This window comes from Miniopterus natalensis, chromosome 5 (assembly GCF_054644295.1).
Source record: "Miniopterus natalensis isolate mMinNat1 chromosome 5, mMinNat1.hap1, whole genome shotgun sequence".
Taxonomy (NCBI): Eukaryota; Metazoa; Chordata; class Mammalia; order Chiroptera; family Miniopteridae; genus Miniopterus; species Miniopterus natalensis.
The window spans coordinates 50951695-50975591 of NC_142085.1; the positions used below are offsets into that span (position 1 = coordinate 50951695).

Sequence of the window (23897 nt, forward strand, 5' to 3'; positions counted from 1 at the left end):
ACTTTAAAATTATGGCCAACTTAGAAGTGAACTTGAATTCCCTGTTCTAAGGCCTATATATTTATAGGTGATAATATTATGACTAGGTAGTTTAACAACAGTGCCCTACACACTTCCCTATGGGGTTGGAAGACTCTTAAGACATTCACTAGTGCCCAGCCAGCGTGGCTCAGTGGTTGAGTGTTGAACTATGAACCAGGAGGTCACAGTTCAATTCAGGTCAGGGCACATGCCCGGGGTTGCGGGCTCGATCCCCAGTAAGGGGCGTGCAGGAGGCAGCTGATCAATGACTCTCATCATTGATGTTTCTATCTCTCTCTCTCCCTCTCCCTTCCTCTCTCTGAAATCAATAAAAACGTATTTTTTTTAAAAAAGACACTCATGGTGTCCACAAGGGGGCAGTATGTCACACAGAAGAAGCTCTGGTGTCTGTTACCCAAAATCAATTTCATTCCTGTAATTTGACCCTGTGTTTCCCAGACTTCCCTTTACACGGACTTCCCAGCATTGGATCTGAATTAAGCATTCAGTGGAAAAAGAGGGGAAAAACCTGTCTTCTTCATCTTCCATAACAGCTTTAAAAACCAAGTGGGACATAATTATAAGGCTTTACAACTGCAAGAAAAAAACCTCGTTATAGCTTAGTGTGCTTATCTGAGCAGACCTAAAACAGAGCCTCAGAATTCCATGATGTTGTGTAAGAATAACAGCTTTTCATTGCCTTTGCTCTTCAGAAAACCGTACCTGGAGCATTTTTAAAGTTTCAGACCAAAATAAACATATCTGAAAACTCCAGATAACTGAATCAGCTGAGTCAAACAACTGAGTCCACCTCTTCCACAGCTGTAAGTACAGACACAACCCGGGAGCTCATGGATTGTCAGAACTGAACAGGCTGTCATGGGAAGCTCATACTTACTACTTTCCTGCATACTGTGGTCGGCCCCCTATGCTGGCCCTGTTTCCACATGTGCACATTTGGTGTTTTACCTCTGAGACTAGAGAAGGGGGAGAAGGAGAGGAGCCTGAGGCTGGAGAATCTACAGATTCTCTGTGTCATGCATTTTCTCATCATGAGAGGGGACAGGGCCTTTTCTCCATTGGGATTTAGGCCTTTCGGGAAAGGCTGCTCAGTGGAAGTTGGCTAAAGGTTTGGAAACTTTATGAAACAGAAGAAGGTCTGTTTTTCCTTCTGCGACTAAGGATTTAGGGAATTGGAGGAATTAGGATTTATTTTTTTTAAAGTTTGCTGTATATTTGCATCTCAATCAAGACTTGACCTTCCACCTTAACCATTTCTTCCTCAAATTAACTCTTGAGGAGACACAAACAAGAAATAGTAGCTAATCCAAAAAAAGTATTTTTCTAATTAAAAAGAGAGAAGAGTCTATGTATGACCCAAGCACTTGGAGGTTGTGGTCAGCAAAATTAATATAATTTCCTACCAGGATAGCACCTTTCCTCTCTCCCTCCCACCCCTCCCACAAGCACCCTTCCCTTCCCTCCCCAAGTAAGTATTACCAGGGGCCCTTGCAGAGAGGAGGGAAGGGAAGAGCAGGAGGTGAACCTCTACCATGAAGTACATACAACATCCACAGACCCAGAGCAAGAAGCAGTGTTAGGTGGTATCTGGGACTCTTTCTGGATCAAAGCCTTTCTAACCGAAATACAAATTTTATTAACTGCTACAGAAATCAAAGAGTTGTAACAAAACTACCAACCAATGCAAGGCTTTCAGCTTCTTTTCAGGCAGCTGACCAAGCGCTAGCTCTCTGAAGGCCCATCAGTCAAACGAGGTGGGCTTTTGGGGGCCACCTCAAGGGAAGGCAGGGGGAGGGGTGTTAGGGTGGCCCTCTGCTGGCTCGTCACTTCCCTCAATCACTGCAAACCAGGACAGGAGCCTGGCAAGAAGGTGAGACAGGCTCCATCTCACAGGCTCCTCCCTGAGGCTAAGCATGTCACACACGGTCATGCACTTTGGTCCTCGCGCAAAACCCCTCACCCTTTGAAATGGGAAGTCCAGCAGTTCCCGACAGGTGCTACTATAAGGAACCCAGAGTGTGATCACTCCAAACAGAGCTGCACCCCACCTGCTTCCCTCCTTGCTCCCACCCCCTTCTGAAGTGGTGCTTCAGGTCAGCCCTGAAAAAACTGGGCAAGAACTGAAAGTAGAGACAGGAAAAGAAAACTAGAGGGGCACTTAAAATCCAAGAGACAGAACAAGGTTTCCACTGAGAAAGAGCGGAATGGATGAACCGGGGAGGGGATGAGGAACAGCCTTCCACAGTCAGCCCCGCACTGATGCATCTCCCAGTGCGGGAGGCAAAAGCTACTGGGTGAGATACGGACCCAGGAGTAACAATTAATGCCAAAAAAGTGGGCTTAACAACTCTTAATTAAATCTTTGGAACAAGATAAAGTTTGCAGAAGTCAGAGAGAAAACTTCTCTTATCTACTGGGGTACAGAAAGGCGCTCTGACTCCCAAAAAATGGATGAAAGAAAATGAAAAAACAAAACCCAGATGACAATGAGTTTGTAAAGCAAGAAGAACCATGTCTGTTTAACTCCCACGGTGTCACAGCCAGCAATGGGCCAACTCATCACCAGTGCAGTGACACGTCAGACTCGGGGAACACAAGCGAGCAGAGAGGCAGTCGGGCGACACCGCGCAGGAGGCGGGAGCCTGCTTTACTTCTGCAATAGGGACGCTTGTCCTCTAAGGGAAACTGACAACAGTCCTACAAAGCTTGCATAAGTAATTTCACCTAAGACTCCTATCCTGACTTAGTTTTCTGTTCCCTCCTCGGGTATTTTAATTCAGCAGTTTGTACCGGCGAAGGGCCCGGTCTATCACAGTATCTCCCTCACCTTAGTGAGTTCTAGATCAAGGGGTCAACCAACTAGAGCCCACAGGCTAACAAGTTTACATTTTAAAATGGTTAAGGCAAAAAGTAATATTATGTATTAAATGAAATTTAAATTTCAGTGCTTTCACTGAAACCCAGTCATGCTTGTTCATTTGCGTATCATTTATGGCCGCTTTTCCACTACAACAGCCGGCAGAGTTGAATACAGTAGACCCTTGAACAGCATGGGTTTGAACTGCATGGGTTCACTTATACATGGATTTTTTTCTTTTTTTAAAAAATATGTTTTTATTGACTTTATTTTTTATTATATTTTTTAACTTATCTTTATTGTTGAAAGTATTACAGCTGTCCCCTTTTTTCCCCCGATTGATCCCTTCCACCCTGCCTCCACCCCAGGCCTTCCCCACACTATTGTCTGTGTCCATGGGTTATGCATTTATGCATATAAGTTCTTTGATTAATCTTTCCCACCCACTCCCCCACCCCAACCTTCTCTCTGAGCATATATGGATTTTTTTTCAATAAATATGTACAGTATTATAAATGTATTTTCTCTCCCTTATGATTTTCTTATACATTTTTTCTCTAGCTTACTTTATTATAAGAATGCAATATATAATACATATAACATACAAAAGCTGTGTTAATTGGCTGTTCATGTTATCAGGGTTAAGTTTTGAGGGAGTCAAAAGTTACACACGGATTTTCAACTGTGTGGGGTGTTGGTGCCCCTAATTCCCACCTTGTTCAAGGGTCAACTGTAGACATTTGGTGCACAAAGCCTAAAATATGTACTAGCTGTGCCTCTACAGGGAACGTCGACCCTGCTCTAGATACCTAGAAACTTAGCAGTCATAAGTTTGACCCCTACATCTGTCAGAATGCAGAAAACTTTTCAAAAGTTTTTTTTTCAAAAGGGAAGGTTTGGGGAGTGTCTGAAAAGTGACACAGAACTTGGCTTACTCAAAGGACAGGGTCGGACCCTGGGCACCGCCCAGCGCCCGGGACTCACCAATAGAAGTGCTCCTCCACCATCTTGGTCACCGCCCTGGAGATGGCTCTTTCATGAGGCCCAAGGTTTTTATTTAAGTTCACTCCAAGCTTCTCCTCCAGAAAGTCAATTATGAATTCTGTGCCAGAAACCTTTTCATGATTATATTCAATCCAAGGCATTTTCCCTTGAGCAGAGAGTTTTCCACCAAAATAGTTCTAAGCAGAGTAAAGTTTAAAAAGAGAAAAGCAATGTTTTATTTAAATTTCACTGTATGATTAACAGAAACAAGCATTCCAACGATATACTTGACAGTGACTATACCACTCAAGTGAATGCACTCAGCACATAAACTCTTAAAGAGAATAAATGGTTACTCTTGGGGAGGAAAAGCAAGATTTACTTCACATGAAGCTATTACTTTATTCCAATGGACTTTATCATGGGCCCTGGCTTACTGTTGAGAAAGAGCGCATGCAAGAGAGAGAGGCCCAAAAGAAAAGAAAGCATATATCCATGCAAAGATCTAAACACAAATGTTCAGAGAAGCTTTATTTGCAATTGCCAAAAACAGGGGGAAAAGCAAAAGCTCATCAAGAGGTAAATGAATATGAAAATTCTGGGATAACCTTACAATAAAGAGGAATGAACTACTCATATATACAGTAACACAGGTGAATCTCAAAACAGTGTCGCTAAGTGAAAGAAGCCAGACCAAAAATAAAATACTCACTGTAGGATTCCATTTATATAAAACTCTAGAGAATTCAAACTGATCTATGGTGACAAAAAGCTGATCAGCGTTTGCTCAGGCAGATGGGGGACAGGAAGAGATAGGAGAGCAGAATTACAAAGGAGCAAAAAAATTTTGTGGGTAATGGATACCTTGATTATGGTGATGTTTTCATAAATATTTACATATGCCAACATTTATCAAATTATACACTTTAAATATGTGCAGTTTATAGTATGCCAATTATATCTCAACAATGCTGTTTTTTCTTTAAAAAGGTTACATTAGGTAAATTTTAAATATATCAGTCCTCTCCATTTTTAAACTGTTTCTCTAGAGTAGAGGCCAGCAAACTTTTTCTCTAAAGGACAGGACAATAAATTTTAGGCAGCCATATGGTCTCTGATGCAACAACTCAGCATTGTAGTCGTAGCTTGAAAGCAGCCATAGAGAACACGTAAATGAATGAGAGTGGCAATAAAAAGTGCTTTATAGACCCTGAAATGTGAATGTACTACAATACAATATATTATTCTTCTTCTGATGTTTTTCAACTATTTAAAAATGTAAAAATCCTTTTTCTTTTGGCCCACAGATCCACCGCCTGCCCACCTCTGCTTTAGGGGCACCTGCTTACCCTCATTACATCCTAGAGAAACAAAGTCAAACCTAAATGACCGTAGGCATCAGCCCTGCGCAAGAAGACCCCTCCTGTACAGGTGCTTGATGACAGCAAACTCCATGAGGGCCCTCTTCTAGGAGACCCCTGGTCAAATCTTCTTTTAGACAGGAAACCAAAATTTGCAAAGAAGGTTTTTTTTCATTACTGTTTGGAGGTTTTTTGGTGAGAAATTATTGGAATTAACAAAGATGACTATTGCTCTAATTGTTCTTTTCTAAATCACACCAAGATCTGTGTGTGCCTCTCCCAAAAATCAAATAGTACATCTCACCACAAGGGATAGAAAACATAGACTATTACAAAATGTCTAAGTCAAGTCTGTGTCTAAGAATTACCCTTGAGCGTTCTGTGTGGTTGTGTGTGACCACTGAATTGGCTCCAGTGAGATAGCAGGGTCATGGCTGGATATCACGACTCTTAAGGTCAGTTGCGCATTTGTGCTCATAAGGACTGGGCTCAGACTACGCTGGAAGGCCCCTGGTGTCTCAGACCTTCCATGAAATACCACCTATTTGGAAGGCTAACAAGCAGAGCAGGTACTAGCTTAGTGTTGCTTACTGCTGTCTTTATGGAGTGGATTGGAAACTCTGGTCTCCGTCTCTTGGTGTCAATACTTTACCTCATTGCTTATTCTAAAGAAACTCATTCTGGGCCCAGCCTGGGGAAAAGGGAGTAAATGGGGCTGCTGTTGGCCATATTGCTTTTGTGCAATTAAGAAAACAAAACCTCCTCTTGTAGATACAGCCAACGTCCGGGTTCACAGCCTGGCAAGTCCTCTGGCCCCCACTCCTTCGCCAGGCCCTGCTGCGCAGTGACCCACACAACCATACATGCAGTCCTTATTTTTTGGAGATACACACTGAAATAGTGAGGGATAAAGTGTCATGATTTCTGCCACCTACTTTTAAGTCATTCATTCAAAAAATTGTCTATAGAAGGTATATATTAAAAGAAATAAAGACAGCAACATGCTCACAACTGGTGAATCTAGTCAGATGAAGTGCGTATGGGGGCTCACTCTATTTTCTTTTAACTTGTCTGTCTGTAGCTTAGAAAAGCTTTTACAAGATGGGAGAAAAAAAGGCAAGATCAGCAAATAGAACATCAAAAGTTAAAAATGAGAGCCACACCAGCGAGTTCCAAAAAGCCAGTCTTTTTCTTTCTCTTACTTAAAAAGAATTATTGTGTGAAATACATGCTTCTTATACAACCAGTTATGTCCAATGAGGCAGGTGTCTTCATGTACGTCTAGAGGAGTGAATGGGAGGGTGGTCAAAAATATCAGCGATGTGATCTCGAAGTAGTAGGATGTCAGGTGCTTTTCATGTTCCACTTACACTTTTGTATTGTTTGAAGTCCTTATAAGGACCATATGTCAAATACATGTAATCAGAAAACATACTAAAGGTATTTTTGTTTTTTTTTAAATTAACCATATCTGTGGGATCTCACTATGGATGTTTTGTAACTTCCCATGGATCTGTAATTATTACAAAATGAAAAGTATTTGAAATTGACCTACTGATATTTATATCTTGATTTTAAAAAGGTAATAACTATGGCCAATACATCAGGCTTTTTTTAAAAAAAGCCTTGTGAGTGCCTATTAATGGTCATCAAATATTTATTCCATTCTCACTTAGGCTAAAATATAAAAAAACTTCAAATATAAAGTCGTGCTCTTAGAAACATGGCATATTAATCTTATTCTGAAAGGCACAGGGCAAAGAAGGGGCTGAGGGTGGAGCACCCTGGGAATCTGACAAACCTCTCTACTGGTGGTCTGAGAAATGAGCACTTCCCTCCATCACAAGCCCTTGCTGATGGCACCTGGGCCTCGAGGCGCCAGGGCGGGCACTGCCCCTTCTAAACCACAGAACAACTCTCCTTTCACCTAGGTATCTGCCCTGTGCTAAACACCTGCTCCATTTGCTTCCCATAGAGACCTCACAGAAGAAAAAACACTCCTATACTTAAAAAAAAAAAAAAAAGTACTCAACAAGAAACAATAGTTTTGGAAGGGGCTCAGCATTTCCCTTCCCAAAGGCCTCTGCGAGAGCTCCAGGCTTCACAGCAGGCGTGTGCCCTGCTGCTTCAGTTACACTGACTAAAAAGCAGCTGCTGCAGAATATGAACAAAGGTGGTCGGTTAGGCTGCTGGTAGCGCGGGGCAGCAGGAATTCAAGCTTGATGGCCAGAGGCAGGAAAGGAAAGAGCAGACAGCCGGCTGCTGGCACAGCCACTGCAAGCAGCAGGGTCGCTTCATGGGGCGGGGCACACACCATCTTGAAAGCAGCCAGAAACTCAAGGCCCAAGATTCGGGTTGTGGACCCTAATGGTCCCAAAGCTATGGTGGCTAAAGGAGGCAATCTGTCTAGAGTGACGATAGAGCAGACAGGCGGCAGGACAGCAGCCTCGCCCCTCAGTGACACACATCTTTAGGGCTGACTGCCAACCCCAAGCTGAACAGTGACTTTTCAAGCCTGAGCCACTGCGTTTAGATAATTCAAGCCTTGTCTGCTTTTACTGCTATTCTCTCCTCCATCACTGGCTTAGAAAGTCCTGAATACTCTCCCTGCTTCTGTCTCCAGACTGACTCTTGCATTTCAGTTCCCAGTCATAAAGACCCCATACCCTCCCAGCTCCCCCCGAGTCCAGATTCGGTGCCACTCCACCATATTCCCAGGAGAGCTCAATAACAGCACTCACCAAGCTGAGACCATAACACTCATCTCCTCCCAGGGCTGCCGAGAAGGATCACTGCCGACCCCAACCCCTCTGCAGAGAAACGGCTCAGGAGGCACAAGGCCATGGGGAGTCAGGAGGTGCAGGGGGGAATATCGTTATCAGGGCAGCCAAAAGCTTTCCCCCTCCAACCTCCCTGCTGCCCTGTTTCCATCCAAGGAGACCACTTCCTCTCAATGCTGCTACTTTTTAAGAGCTTAAAGATGAACCCCTGACCAGTGGGAGCCATTTGGAGGAGTGGCAGGAGACCGGAGCAACCACACTGGTTTGGAGATGCACAACCTGTGGCCTGAGCTTCAGCCCTTGCTCAGTATAAACTCCCAGGCAGGGAAGCTGACATCCCTGGTGAAAGGAGATCTCAAACCAAAATAACTAGACCCCAAAGGAGTACAACCACTGTGAGAGAGGGCAACAGACTGGACATCGACAGCACGAGGCAGAATTATTGGGGCAGGCCAAAAAATTTTAATTAGCATAATAAATACCTTCTAAGAGATAACAGAAGAGATTAATAATACAAACCGAGGGAAAGTATTAAGAAGAAAACATAAAAGTTGAGCGCCAAAGATGAGAGAAATGGCACCATGGACACAAGAAGAGAACAGAGCAGTGGAAGCCCAGAGAGATGACGTCTCCCAGAAGGAAGAGGAAAAGGATGAAGGGACACTTCAGGGACCCAGGAAATAAAGCAGAGCCTTCAGCATCCAGAAAAGGGGGAACAGGAGGGAAGAAAGGGAAAACAAATAAAAAAGAAAAGGAAATACTTGAAGAAAACTGATAATTCCCCAGAATTAAAAAGATTAAAGACTTCCAATTAAAAGAGTTTATAAAGGATCAAGATACATAAAGACCCACACCAAGGCACATTATAGTGAAATTTAAGAATGTCCACAAATTCTAAAAGCTTCCGGAGAAAAAATGAGATTCACATCAGATTTTTCAACAGCAACATGGATGCAAAAAGGCAATGGAGTTATATTGTTAAGTTTTTAATATTAAAAAGAAAATACAATTTTTAAACCACTGAAAGGAAAGAACTTTGAACCCAGAATTATCCAAGGTGAGGGCATAACAAAGGTGTTCTCAAGCGTGCAGAGCCAGATTTGCCCCTTAAAGGCTCACTCTGAAAATACTCATCAAGGAAGTACTCTGATAAAAAGAGAAACCAGCCCTGGCCAGTTTGGCTCAGTGGTTAGAGTGTCAGCCCTCAGACTGAAGGGTCCCCGGTTCGATTCCAGCCAAGGGCACATATTTCAGTTGCAGGCTCCATCCCCAGCCCCAGTCGGGGCACGAGGGGGGGGGGGGGGCAACCAATAGATGTGTCTCTCTCACATCAATGTTTCTCTCTCTCTTTCTCTCTTCCACTCTCTCTGAAAAGCAATGGGGGAAAAATAACCTCAGGTGAGGATTAAAAATAAATAAATAGAAAGATAAACCAATCCTGTAGGATAACAGATGGGAAATTAAGTTAGTCAAATAACTTAGTAGGGCTTGTTGTCTAAAAAAGGACAGAGAGAGAGAGAGAGAGAGAGAGAGAGAGAGAGAGAGAGAGAGAGAATTTCCAAAATCCCAGAAGTAACATATTACACAACAGATGGGATGAGGGCTGGGAAGAAAGAGACCCAAGGTTTACATGAACCTGCTAACATACTTGTATCAACAGAGGGCAAATACAGAATGGGATACATTTAAGAAATAAATAGGGATAAACACAAATTAGGATCTTAAGAGCAACCCCTATAACAACAAAATGAGAATTTGTTTTAAACAGCAAGAAAAAAAGTTTAGCTATCCAATGGTAAAGAGGAAATGAGAAAAGATAAAAACAAAGTAATAGTAAAGTATTCAATAAGATGTTAGGAATAAGTCCCAATGAAACAATAATTACAAGTACAAATATAAAAGAATTAAACTCACCAATTAAGGACTTTCAGATTGGCTATAAGTAACACAATGCCTACAAAAGACAAGTAGGCACATAAACACACACCAAAAAAGGGAGAAAGAAAGAGAGGATAGAAAAAGATATCCCAAGCAAACAGGAGCCAAAAATAAAGAAAATAAAAAAGCTAAAGAATCATCCTCAGTAACTGATAATATAGAATTCAAGGTTAAAAAATCATAAGGGACAGAGATGGATGCTATAAACTAGAAGAAAAAACAAAACAGTAAAAGATGTGATGTGATCTTTCATACTATATGGACCTAACAAAATAACCCAATACTCTTACATAAAGCAAGAAATGACAGAACTGACAGAATGACAGAAAAAAAGAGATAAATAAACAAATATACTTGAATATTTTAATCCATTCCCTTCAGAAACTACTAGAACAGGCTGACAAAAAAATAAACAGAGATATAGAAGGTCTAAACAATACACTAAATATGCTCGAGCAAGTAGGTAGAGAGCTCTACACCCAAACAAAGAAAAAGCAATTATTTTTAACTTTTGTAAAATGAAGCCACACACTAGGCTAAAGGGTCAGTAAATTCCATGGAATTAATATCACAAAGACTACCTGCTCTGACCATAGAAAAAACTACAACAAAAATCAAAGCTTTAAAAAAGTTGCATTTTTTAAATGCTAGAACTTAGGTGAAAAAGAAAAACATAAGGGAATTCTTAAAAAATACATAGAATTGAACGACAATGAAAACACAACCTGTCAAATCTGTGAGACGCAGCTCAAGCAATACTCAGAGAACAAAGCATACCCTTAAATACATTCCTGTGTTCACTCTCCAACGCTGAAATGAGCCAGTGTTTCCCGGAAAGCCACCCAAACAAAACAGGGAACACTGTGGAGAAACTCTCACAAAATCTGCAAATAGTTCCCTGGTGCTTGCTGGGTGCTCTGCCCCCAGGATTCATGAGACAAAACATGATGCTGTCAGTAAAGAGAAACCTAAAGTATAAAACCACACCAGACAACGGCCCCCCCACCTGTATAACAGCTGCCAGGTAAGCCTACCCAAGCTATGAACCAAATTATACTCTATGCCACAAAAAAATACCATGGCCCTGAACCTACAAAAGTTCATACCCATTTGATCCCACATTAAACTGGGTGTAAAAATCAACAGCCCCTGCTAAGTACCTACTAAGGACTGGGCACTGCCCCCTCCAGCACCGAGTGCCAGCCCTTCCCACCACGTGAGATTAGGTACCGCCCTCTAACCGACTTTGCTGGCATGAGAATAAATCATATTTGCACACAAGTACCTGATAGGGTAAGTCAGCCATCCTTAAATAAGTTTCCATTTTCAAACAGAAAGGAGATAAACTGGGGACACCATTGTTAGGTCTTGCAAACTGATGCAAAATAATAGCATCTTTGGAGTCAATTTCTTGCTGTTTCCTGTTAAAACCAAAACAGAAGTAAAGAACAATCCACGTGTTATACATTCAGTTCCCCTCGCTCCTCAGAGATCCCTGCTCGCTGTAGCTCCTCAATGAACAAGCAGATCTGTTTGTCATGGGGCTTACCTCACCCAGGGGCACTTGGAAAGTGGAAGTTTGGTGAAACACGAAAAAAAACTTATAAACTCTGATATTACCATGACCTCAAGGGCTCAGAAAACTAACTACATATCAACCTCTTTCTGGTCCCTGTAGCCTGTGAACAGGAAGAGTACTTTTGGGTACAGGTCCCCCTTTCCCTTACAGGCTATGTTTACCTGCCAGGGGACAAGTTGGAGAGATAAAAATGATATTCTGGGCTTATCATGTGGCATTGTTTTGAGGGCTTCACAGGTATTGATTATCTCATTTAACCTTCACAATAATCTTATGACATAAGTGCTATTGTGACCCAGGTTTTATAGATGGGGAAACTGAGGCACAGGGGATTAACTTGCCCAAAGTCACACTACTAGTAAATGGCAGAAAGCAGAACCTAGACTAACCAGGCAGTCAGAGCCTATGCTCTTGAGCACTAGATGGCACCATGAAACAGTCTCTCCTTCCACAGGACCCTGGAATAACAATGCAGATTTGCTCTGCCATGATCCTCGTCTGCAGGGAATCTGAGAGAATCTGAGACGATGAGTCCTCTGGTCCCTCTTCCAAACTACCTGTGCCCTCACCTGGCCTTTCACCTGTGGTTCCTGGGCTCTCTCATCCTCTCCACCTTCACAGGGTCCCCACTTTCACCACACAGCAGGTATCTTAGTTCCCCTACCTTTTCCCCTTCTTCTCTCTCAGCCACATATCTTTTCCTTTGGCTACTTTTTTGGGTGGGAGGTTTTTCAATAGCCACCATGAAGTAAAACGGATACTGGATTCCAAGTCTAGACACGTGGGGTCAAGTCCAAGTCTTGCTTCCTACTGGCCCATGTTACCCTCGACCTCTTCTCCTTACGGGGAACGTGAGGACAGTACCTATTCTGTATTGACTGTTATCCTGAGAATTAAATAAACTAGTATCTGTAAACATCTGGTGAGCTACCAAGCACTATGTAAGAGGGGTGGGCTTCAGTCTTATTCAAAGAGATATGGTCTTATCTTCTAACCCTACAAAACCTCATCATTCCCCACAGCTCCACTCATACACCACAGGAGTCTTCTGCAATTTCCATCTTTCACTCTACCCAGCCACTTCCCACTCTTCCCCTTGGCCTTCCCTGAGCTCTGGTTCCCTCACATTGTTCCTAGCTGAATCCTTCAAGTACTTCTCTCTAAGCGAGCAAGGACGAGCTCTTCGTATCATCACTTGGATGCTCACTTACTGCAGCATCTCCATTCAATATAACAAACTCTTTTGGAGAAGTTTACCACTGAAGTGCCCACTCCATTTAAAGAAGTAAGAATGGCACCCTTTGAAAATATTGGTCCTTTCAGCAATAAAGTAAATAAGTTTTTAAAAAAAGAAAATATTGGTCAAAAGAATAAAAATATTTGCTGCTTTCTGGCAATATTTACTATGAAACAAAGGTTTTCAATTAGATGAAATGTTTGGGAGGTCAGATATTAAAATTAAGCCATTTATACTAGATTCCTAGAAAGTACAAACTAGTAGATTTGATAACTGATTTTGTCTAGTCAAATAATTCAAGTCATGGAGTGGTGTTTTCATGGAGTGGTGAATTAGCTGGGCAAAAATTTAAGAACTGAAAGGTTAGGAGATAAATATAGAAACCTCTATGCCACTGGCCAGAACAATCTAATTCTAATGGTTACCTCGGGCCATGTCATAATAAGAATGAATGCTAACTATGCAACAAGCATATACACCAATGACTTTGTATATTATTAAATGATTAAATGATTTCAGTCCACTATGGAGTGGATATGGTTATAGTTTAAATTTAGTATATCCTACTATATTTGCATTTTATAGTAGACAGGGAAACTGAAGCTGAGAGAGGTTAATAACTTGCCCAAGGACTATCAATTTAAAATCAAGTTGTTAATAGCTCCAGTTCCCAAGCTCTTAAGCAGTTCGACTACACAGAAATGGATAATTTCTCAGTTAATTTTATTAAAACAGCTAGTTTGACTCAGACCACTCAAGCCTGGAACTTTCCGATGGAAGCCTGTAATAACTAATGTCCAACTTGTATTGTATGCTCACTGTATGTCCCTGTGCTAAGCATTTCACATGTGTTAGCTCATTCATCAACTCTATGAGGAAGGCTGCTATTATCAACCCTATTTACAGATGAGAAAACCCAGTAGCCAAGAAGCTTCTCTCCAATCCAAGGTCACATGATTGAGTAAAAGCAGAGTGAATTTGAACCTGATCTGGCCCCAGAACCCTCCCTCTACACATCAGGAACCTCTCTCTAACTTAGGATCAGAAAGGCAGGTGACCTGTTTCCTGGACAGCTATATTTTATAAAGTGTCTTTATAATGAGGGTTGTATTAGAGAACACCTGTAGAGCAGCAAGACTGGCCCTACTCCCATGGTGAAAGGTATCACTGGCGACCATGCCTCTGTGTACGGCTGATGAGCTGTCTGTGGAGATCAGATGACCCATGGCTGCTCTGATTCCCTAAGTTTTCTAGGGCAGGCTGAGCCCATGTGCCTTAAGTGCAAATGAGCTACCAGTAACAAAGTCATTATTTAGTCATTCAACTTACAAACATTTCCAAATGCCGAACTGGACTTAAGGTAGCTGCTAGGCTACCTCCACTCAAAGACAAAAAAACACACACACAAAAAAAACACAGGGCCCAGCCGGCAAAGCTCAGCGGCTGAGCATCCACCTAGGATCCAGGAGATCAAGGTTCATTCCCGGTCAGGGCACATGCCGAGGGTTTCAGGCTCCATCCCCCGTGGGGGGCGTGCAGGGGGCAGCCGATAAATGACTTGATAGTTCTGTCTCTCTCTCTCCCTCTTCCTTCCTCTCTCTGAAATCAATAAAGACATATTTTTTTAAAAAACAACAAAAAAACACAGGGTTGGAACTACATTTGTTTAAAAATATTGTGGTGGGGAAAACATGAATAAAATTCAAAATACCTACTTTGGTTATACTCATTAACGAAACTTCATAAATAATTCTCACCCATCACCCTTACTTTCCACTCTGGAGACACAGCCATACATTAAGGTTAAGTCTATGCAGCAGCAAATCCAAGCACCGTGGTAAAGACTATACGATTGCCAGTGAACTCAGACAGTGTAGCCTTCTCAAGATGTATTGTCCATTTTGAATATTTTGCGATGTTTAGAGTTTTCCCTAAACTACACAGACAAGCGACAATTTCACCTTAAATAACCTCTGAACCTCAGTCCCCAACCTCAGTTTTTTCCACTGTCCCTCCATGCCCCTAGAGGCTGTCAAAAACCCAGGTCCTTACCACAGGCCTGTCTTCCTGGAGCAATGCCCTAATTCTCTGCATTTCTCTTCCTCTCCCCCCATCAAAGCCTATTTCAGCATTGGTACTCTCTAGGAGAGTGGTAAAAAAAAAGTTCAGGCTCAGCTGACACACTTTCCCAGACTTGAATCTGGATCCTACTCCTCTTACTGTGTGATCTTGGGCAAGTTGCTTAACCATCCACAGTTTCCTTACCTATAAAACGGAGATCCAGCATCCAAAACAGTTGTGAGGGATGAATGCAATCACACAAGCCCCTACTAAGGGGCAGCCACTTTTATTACTCCCATCATAACAGGATTTCTGAATCAATTTAATAAGCATTTGTCAAAAGCTAATAAACCAAGGACTAAACATGCCTCAACTAAACAAGTATCCAAGCAGTCGGTAAGGAGGGGAAGGACACATCTCTGTCCAGAGGCCTCTTCTTTGCCCAGCGACCACACCTACCAGGGCGTGGCCTGCTCCCAGGGTGAGCTCTGAGCTCCTCACTATTTCTGCAAGGTCATTTAAGCAAGGTTGGGCTCAATCCTGTGAAGCCGTGCCTTCACTCCCTTCACAAAGTGGACAACTGCTGAAAAGCCACATGGTTTAGGATCCTGAAAAGGCTTTGGGCTGGAATGTAATTGAGAAACAATGGGGTTACCGTTTAAATTACTGCACAAATGTTTTAGTTTTTCATATAGCTTGAAACCTAACTTGAAAGAGTTCTAAAAGTAGCAAAAACCTAAAACAATCTAGAGAGATCGTTTCACTTTAAATTTTTTTATTTGGCTCAACTAGATTCAAAAGGCACTGTGCTAAGTGAGAGCATTTAATGTATAAGATGAAGATAAAACTTCTCAATTATGACTAAATAATATGAAAATACATTTCCCCAGACCTAAATGTTTTCCCACCCTCTCAGAGACTAGAAATATTCACAGTACCTAAGTTAGCCTGCCACGGTGTCCTCCTGGAATGCCTGCAGGCCTTTTAAAGGTCACTGCCACTGTCTTTGTTTACAACCTATTGTGTAGGACTCCCCCACTGGAAAAAGGCAGTGTGGGCTCACTTCTCACTATTTAAAAAATATTGGCCAACAGGGACATTCTAAGCTATTGAAAACTGCTGCTCGCTTCTAGTCTCCTCCCAGCGACAGAGGGTTCAAAAGCACAGAAATTTTAACGGTAAATTAATGTAGCAATTAGCCAGACGACCATGTCAGCAGTCCATGGTATTACCCTACTCAAAGATCTCCTGTCCGGCTGGATGTACCAACAGCAGGGGCCTCCATTTTCTGGTATTTCCAAGTCAATCCTGTCAACATTCTGCGGCAAGCAGCTAAGCAACTGTTTATGGCACTGGGTGACTCCCGTGTTCTCATCAAACACGCCCATGTGCTAGTCCTATCTTCCAGTCTCCTACGGCTCACACAACAATGGCATTTAAACCTGAAGATGGTGCTTAGCTTTAAACACCAGATTCGCAGAGAACCGGGTTTCGGCTGCATCAAACCTGCACAGCACTACACCTGGCCCTGCATCCTTAACAGGGGCCCAGAGGTCTCTGCACCTTTTGCCATTTCAGCCCTTTGGTGATGTTGGCACCTGGGGAGGGAGCATGGAGAACTAACCTTTAAGTAAAGGATGAGGTTAGCAGTTAATGTTCCAGCATTACTGTCTATAAATAAGGCATTTCATAAAAGTGTAACTTGGTATTTCCACAGGGCCTAATTCTATTGTTGCAAAAACATTGCACTTAAGGATCTTCCCAAAGACTTTTTGCTTTCAGCACCGAAAGACTGAGGGACAAATGTTTTCCCCTCCCAATACCAGTTTAATTCTCCCGTCAACCCTAAACTGCCCCTCAAGGCCAGGTGACCATGGACTGCCTATGGGGAAAGGTAAGGACAGGGCTCTGGGCATTTCGGCGGCGTGACCGAGGGGCTGGCACGGGTCCCCCCCTGGCGCCAGCGCTGGCTTGGCCAGTGCCCCTCGGGCGCCCCTGCGCGGGGCCCCTCTCTCCGGCTCACCTAATGACCAGGAGTTCGTGGAACAGATACGCAGCTGCGGCCAGCAAAGCTCCCCCGGTCAAGTAAAGTGTTTTCTTCCACCAGGGATCGGAGCCCAGCCCTGCCATGATCCCACCGTAATCCTGCAAAGGGAAAGCGATGATGTCCCCATAAAAGGAGAAGGGCTCCTCGGACCCGGCCCACCAGCCGAAGAAGGAGACGCTCTGGTTCCAGCTCAGATCCACCACGCACGGCCTGGACGAGGCAAAGCCAACCCCCCAGTGCATGCTGCGCGGCTGGCTGCGGGCGCCCCTCCCAGGGCCCGCGCCGCCCGCATGGAAAGGGGCCGGCGCGGCCGGGCGCGGGCTCAGCGGCGCGCTGCGGGCGCGGGCGGCGGCGACCCGGGGGGTGGCGGCAGAGGAGGAGCCGGCGTTGAAAGGGCTCGGGCCGCGCAGGGCGGGCCTGACCGGCGGGACCCCAGGGCCCAGGGCGCCAGGGGCGGCCGCCGGGTGCCCCCGCAGCGGCCTCTCGGAGCCTGTCTTTGTGTCGGCGCCTGGAGAAGGCTGCGTGATGTCATTGCTCCCCGGGGCAGGGAAACAGAGGCGGGATAAAGTCACCTACCCCGCGCCCTGCCCCCGCCCCGCATCTCCGCTGTCCGGCGGCCTCCGCCCGGGCCGGAGCCGCAGGATGGGGCGCGCGGCGCGGGCTCCGCGCCCCGGGCGGCACGGCCTGGAAGGGCTCCGCGCGCCGGGCAGGGCTGCGGGGGCGGCTACCGAGGCGGCTCCGCCCGGAGGAAGCTGCAGTCCGGGCCTGGACGCCGGTGCCCCAGCCCGCGGCCCGCCCTCCGCCTGCGCTCCCGCCCCTCCCGCGAGCGGCGGAGCGGGGAGCGCGCAGCACTCACCTGGGGCGCGCGGCGCTGCGCGCAGGAAACGCCGCCCGCGGGGCCGGGCACCAAACCCCGGACCAGGGTGGGGAATTAGACGGTTCTGGCCGGCGGCGGAGCGCTGTGCATCTGCATAACTTGCAAAAACACGCTCCTTACGTTGCACAGTTCCTGAGGTCTCGCCCGTGTGCTCATGGAAAGACGTCTGGTGTAACAAGTAACAAAAATGTACTCGAGAGATGTTCCTTCTTGGAAGTCATCGGGGAACTTGCGGAAGTGGGGTGTTGTGTTTTTCCTTTCCTTTTCGGCGCAGAAAATCTGTCAAACTGTGTTCAATTTTGGAACAAACTGTGTGTGTTCAATGTTTTCCCTTTAACTTCATTTTTTTAAGGCTTGTAAGTGCAAAGAATAGGGTCGTGTTTCATAGAAGCTTATGATGTGCACACCCATTTTAGGAAAAGCATGGATGATCTAAAATGGGAGGAACCGGTGGGGATCAAGTAGGGGGTTTATCACTCTCGAGGTGAAGGGATGGCTATAGCCTCCAGGCTTCTGCACGGGGCGCAGAGACTGTGGTGAAGGGGACTCCCCTTCCTGTCTACTTCCCCTCCCACACGGGCTCTTAGGACACGCAGTGGGCCGGGTCACATTGTTAAAAGGTGGGCTTACTGCCAGCCCCAACGGGGTAAAGGGAGGGGCTAGCCAGGCTGGCACCCAAGCACCAGCACATGAGGGGACACTGACACTACTGTATATGTGTATGCGACCTCTCAGGAAGAAGCAGTGTGTGGTTGGAAGCCAACCTTCCATGGGCAGGTAGCAAGGAGTGGCACTCAAGGGCCTGCCTGGGAGGCTGCCAGGCCCTGTCCTTAGGGGACAGGGTGGGCAAGCTTGGCATGAGAGCAGAAATGCTCTGTGCTGAGAGGGGACAAAGAGTCCTGGCACCAGCGTTTCTCCATTCTTCTTCCGTGTCCCTCCCACATAGCACTCAGTCTTTGCTCTCCTTAAATGTTGAGCCAATATTTAAAGAATATCAGTTTGATACCTGGTACCAAATTATTTACCTGAATGTCTAGGTCCAGCCATGGGAGTGGGCATAAATCACCTTGAGTGGAGGAGCATGGAAGGAAGGGGAAGAATCCGTAGTGGTAAACCTTATGCCCAGGAAACAAGTTAGAAGTCAGAGGAAGGTTGATGCTTTGATCCCAGAGAACCACTGACTGCATTTCACTCTCACGGCTGCCCTGGTAGGCAGGCCTGCCCCACCCACTCGTGGAGGCCGTGGCCCACTGCTGCATCCTGGGAGTATCAGATAATCTTCGAGCATTATCATCTTTGGTTCAAATATGGTTTACATTTTTAGAGACACCCTAAAGTGAACACCTATAAGATGCAGGTGCAGGTAAAATAAACTCCCGTAAATGAAGCTAAAATATAATCTTAATCTGATGCAGATTAATGTGTAGCTTTTAGATCCGTGGCATAGAATAGAGAAAGTTATTAGAACTCTGCCTTGTATAAAGGTGAAAGGAGGCAGGGTACTCTCTGAGAAGACCTAGGAGTTGGGTGAAAGTTTGGTATGAGAATGTTAGAATAAAATTTGGGGGAAAGAGGAAAGCGGCTATAGCTGTGAAGGCAAAGCAGCGATGCAAGCGTAGCCAACTCTTGGAGCAAGACCAGACTGAGCCCTACATGGAAAAGCTGCTCCACAAAGGAGTACAGACCAACCACAGAGAGAAGGGAGACTGCAGCTCACAGGCAGGGACTCAGCCCCAGACGAGTGCTGGTGGTGTAATTAACAGACAGACAGGAACTCAACAGAACTGGGTTAACACTGATGCTGAGGAGACCATCTCTTCAAAGAATGGCTCCTTAGAATCCAGCGTAGGGTCAGATCCCAGGCTCAACCCGCTGGGTTCCTGCCTAATGGCTGTGCAGGACCCTTCCCTGCAGGGTGACGTGTAGGGAGCTGAGCATGCCTGCCATCCAGCTCCCCTTCCCAGGGCCCATAGCTAGTGAGACGGAATGAAGACCTCGGGTGCCAGAGTGGGCATCTTCACTCCCCATCCCACCCCTCCCACCACCACCACCAGTTCTGACGGCCTTGGTACCATAACATTAGCTCTAATCTAGAGGCATTTTGTTGCTTTTATTTTTCAAGGACTTTGTTTTACTAAACTTTAATTGCGGTATTACAAGACAAGAAAAGAGAAGGGAGTAATATTTATTGAACACCTACCTGTCTAGTGGCTTTTTCAGTAATCTTTCAAAACAATCTGTATTGCTCAGCCGGGCGTGGCTCAGCAGTTGAGCGTTGACCTGGGATCCAGGTGATCGAGGTTCGATTCCCGGTCAGGGCACATGCCCGGGTTGCGGGCTTGATCAATGACTCTCTCATCATTGATGTTTCTATCTCTCTCTCTCCCTCTCCTTTCCTCTCTCTGAAATCAATAAAGATATATTAAAAAAAACAAAAACAATCTGTATTAAACAAGTAGTATTGTCATCTCCATTTTACAAATAAGCAAACTGAGGCTCAGAGAGGTAAATTAACAAGTTTGCTTCCCAGAGCTACATAATGATAGGCCCAGGATTCAAACTCATGGGTCTCATGCCACCAGCCCTTTGGGCTTTTCACTACCTAAGATAGTTGCACACCAAGTACCAGTGCTGGAGCGCTGTCCATGGTATTAATTCTTTACACCATTCAATTCTGAACTGTGTCTAAAACCAGTGGCTACAAGCCTCAAATACTGTCACCTTTTGAGAAAGTCAGATTCAAACAGTTCCTTATACAAATATTGCTATGCATTTGCCATGTGACTCTGGTCTGATTCCACTGCTGAGACAACCTTTTAATCTGTCTGTCTGGTGTCAAAACTCATCAAGAACTGTGGCTTGATTGTGTTAAGAGCCATCCAACATGTGGGATCCCAAGAAGAATCTTTGACCCAGTGGTCTAGACCATTGTTAGTCAACGTGTGGTCGGGCCTCACCTGGGAGCTTGTTGGAAATGCAGAATCTCAGACCCCACCCCAGAACTATTGAGTCAGAATTTGCATGTTTGATCCCTGGCCAGTGTGGATCAGTTGGTTGGGCATCATCTTGTGCACCAAAAGGGTTACCAGTTCAATTCCAGGTCAAGGCACATGCCAGGGTTGTGGGCTCAATCCCTGGCAGGGGGCCTGTAGGAGGCAGCTGAATCATGTTTTTCTCCCTTCCTCTCTCTCAAAATCAATTTTTAAAAATCTTTAAATAAAAAAATATATATATATCCAGTTAGAATGTGCCTTCAGTTTGCTGCTGGGACAGTCTCCCTCTTAATCGGGTCCTCGGTTCCCCTCCCCAGAGACAAATACATCAGATTCTTTGTTTATTCTCGATATTTTCTGCATTATAAAATCATTTCTTATATATATATGTATCTGTATGTATATACATATATATTGTTTAAATTATTCTTAAACAAATTGTTTCATTTAACTGCCTCTCCTGCACCTTACTTTTTTCTTTTATCTTAAACATAGAACTTCCAAGCTTCCTGATTCCTTCTTTTTCTTATAGCTGCATAGAATATAGCAGAAATAAATAAGCATACAGACATACATATACATTTCTACAAGTGGAATTTCTGGGTCAAAGGAGTCATGAATTTTAATTGTAATAGATATTGCCATATTGCACTCCACAGAGGCAATTTACACTCTCAGTAGTTTTGAAGTGTCTGTTTCCTCATTCATACCTTTACCACACATATTCTTTTTTTTAAAAAAAAAAATAGTATTTACTTATTTATTTTAGAGAGAGGGGGAGGAGGAGCATCGATTTGTTTTTCCACTTACTTATGCATTCGTTGTTGATTCTTGTATGTGTCCTGACCGGGGGATGGAACCTGAAACCTGGGTGTACTGGGACAATGCTCTAACCAACTGAGCTACCCGGCCAGGACCACACATATTCTTAAATGTTTTAATCTCTTCTAATTTAGTAAGTAAAAACGCAGTGTCTCATTGTAGTTTTAAATTTGTGTTTCTCTTATATGTGAGATTGAGTGCATTTTTTGTGGGTCTTTTTTTTCAATCTTCACCCAAGAATATTTTTTCCATTGTTTTTCAGAGAGAGTGAAGGGGGGGGGGGAGAGAAACATCAATGTGAGAGAGCCACATCTATTGGTTGCCTCCCACATGAGCCCCAACCGGGGCTGGGGATCCAGCCTGCGACCAAGGTACGTGCCCTTGGGCAGAATCGAACCCAGGACCCTCAGTCCATGGGCTGACACACTAACCACTGAGCAAAATTGGTGAGGGCATCTTTTTTGAAAGACATATTTGCATTGACTTTTCAGTGAACTGTTCATTTTTTTACTGGGTTATTAGTATTCTTTATTGATTTATATTAGCTCTTAATTGAGAAAAACAACTCTTTGTCTGTGAATTGATCTGCAAATATTTGCCCCAACTTGTTATTTTTCAGTTTTTTCTTCTATGGCTTCTTGGTTTTTCTATCATATCTTTAGAAAGGCCTTTTCCTCCGAGTGGGATGTTCCAGCAATCTATGACTTTACATGTTCTTAGGTGACCTCACGTGGTGGGTGTGACGGTGAAGGTAGATGTCTCCAGGGACAAGCTCCTGTTGCTGACGAGGCAGGACCCGCAGCATCCACACGGAGTCACTCGGGAAGATGAGAGAGCTGGGGAGGGGAAGGGAGCAAAGACCTGCAGCTGAGGGGAGTGGCCAGAAGTCGGGGCTGGCAATAGAGGACAAGCAGAGGCCTGGGGAGCTGGACTGGAGGTTTTACACAAGAGAAATGGCAGTGAGTGCAGGGGACACAAACCCCATTGCCCAACCCTGAGGTTCATAGAAAATGTGAAACTTCCTCTCAAAATGGCTCCAGGGGACACTGTATCCTCAGAGGAGAGGCAGGTTTCAGTTAAGGAAGGAAGTGAAGGAAACCTCAATGAGGACTTGAGAAGCAGGGTAATTGGTAAATCGTGAAACGGGACTTATAGAGGTTGCAGCAGAAAAACGTTGGAGAAGAACAGTGGGAGGTAGAGTCACGGAAAGTGAATTCAAGAAACAGCCTCAGGAAGAGATTACAGGGAGAGAATTGGTTTGGGGTGTCTAAATCATGAGCAGTGACTAGGGGTAGCAGGGACCCTTATCGGGCTACACAAATGTCACGTGCATTTGGCCCCGCAGGTCCCTGCAGTGCCTGTTACCTGGGCCTGAACTGACTCATCTCAGAGGAAGATGTCCTCTCAGGGATATAGAGAGCTTTCCCTCCAGAGGATTAGGTTCAGCCTCTATTGATGGGTTCTCAGGGAAAGTACGGGTGCAAAACTGCCAGGTCTGTGGGTGCTCAGGTGGACAGCAGAGGCCTGCGTGGGGCAAAGGGCTGTGCAGTGGTCTGGAGGCCACCGGGTGGGGGGGGGGGGCGGGGCGAAGAGCTGCTTGGAAATCTCAGGCTCTTTAACAGCATTGTTGTTGAGTATCTCTCATCACCCCTGCGTCCCTCATCCCTTCACCCAGCCATCAACCCATTAATCTATTTATCTCTATTTAACCAAAGAACTTATATGCATAGATGCATAACCCACAGGCATAGACAATAGTGTGGTGAAAGCCTGGGGGGGCACAGGGATAGGATGGAGGGGGGCAATCGGGGGGGAAAGGGGGACATCTGTAATACTTTCAACTTAAAGATAAATTTTTAAAAATTAAAAATAAAATCAGCAGGAGTTCCAGTCAAGATGATAGAGGAGGTAAGCACTGCGCTCACCTCCTCCCATGACCACATCAAAATTACAACTAAATCATAGAACAGTCCACCTGGAGAAGCATCTGAAGACTAGCTGAACAGAAGTCCTGTAACTAGGGACGTAAAGAAGCTACTTCAAGACTGAGGATCAATTATCTCAACATTTAAAACAGTAAAATCCCATACTCAGACCCTGACAAATTACTTTTACATATAGGAAATTAAAAGCACAATGATCTTTACTAATGTATCCATATTTTCTAGACGATTAAGCCCCTTGTCTAACTCTTTAAAGTGTATTATACTGCAATATAACACAGTATTTTGAAATCATTGTCTTATAATAAACTTTTATGACAGAGAAAAATATAAAGTCAGCGATATGTTTTTATGAGTTCAAATTCTTTAAACATTG

At 44.5% G+C, this 23897-nt stretch overlaps 1 protein-coding gene across 1 annotated transcript in view; it reads right to left on the reverse strand.

The window, feature by feature from the left end:
• The window catches only part of FAXC (failed axon connections homolog, metaxin like GST domain containing), a 50890-nt gene extending 33762 nt beyond the window's left edge, over window positions 1–17128 (reverse strand). Inside the window, exons 1-3 of the mRNA XM_016220197.2 lie at window positions 16863–17128; window positions 11248–11383; window positions 3884–4080 (exon numbers count right to left, since the gene is read on the reverse strand). Coding sequence (XP_016075683.1) covers window positions 3884–4080; window positions 11248–11383; window positions 16863–17128 — 599 coding nt within the window. The remainder of the gene's footprint in view (window positions 1–3883; window positions 4081–11247; window positions 11384–16862) is intronic.
• Window positions 17129–23897: the final 6769 nt, after the last annotated feature.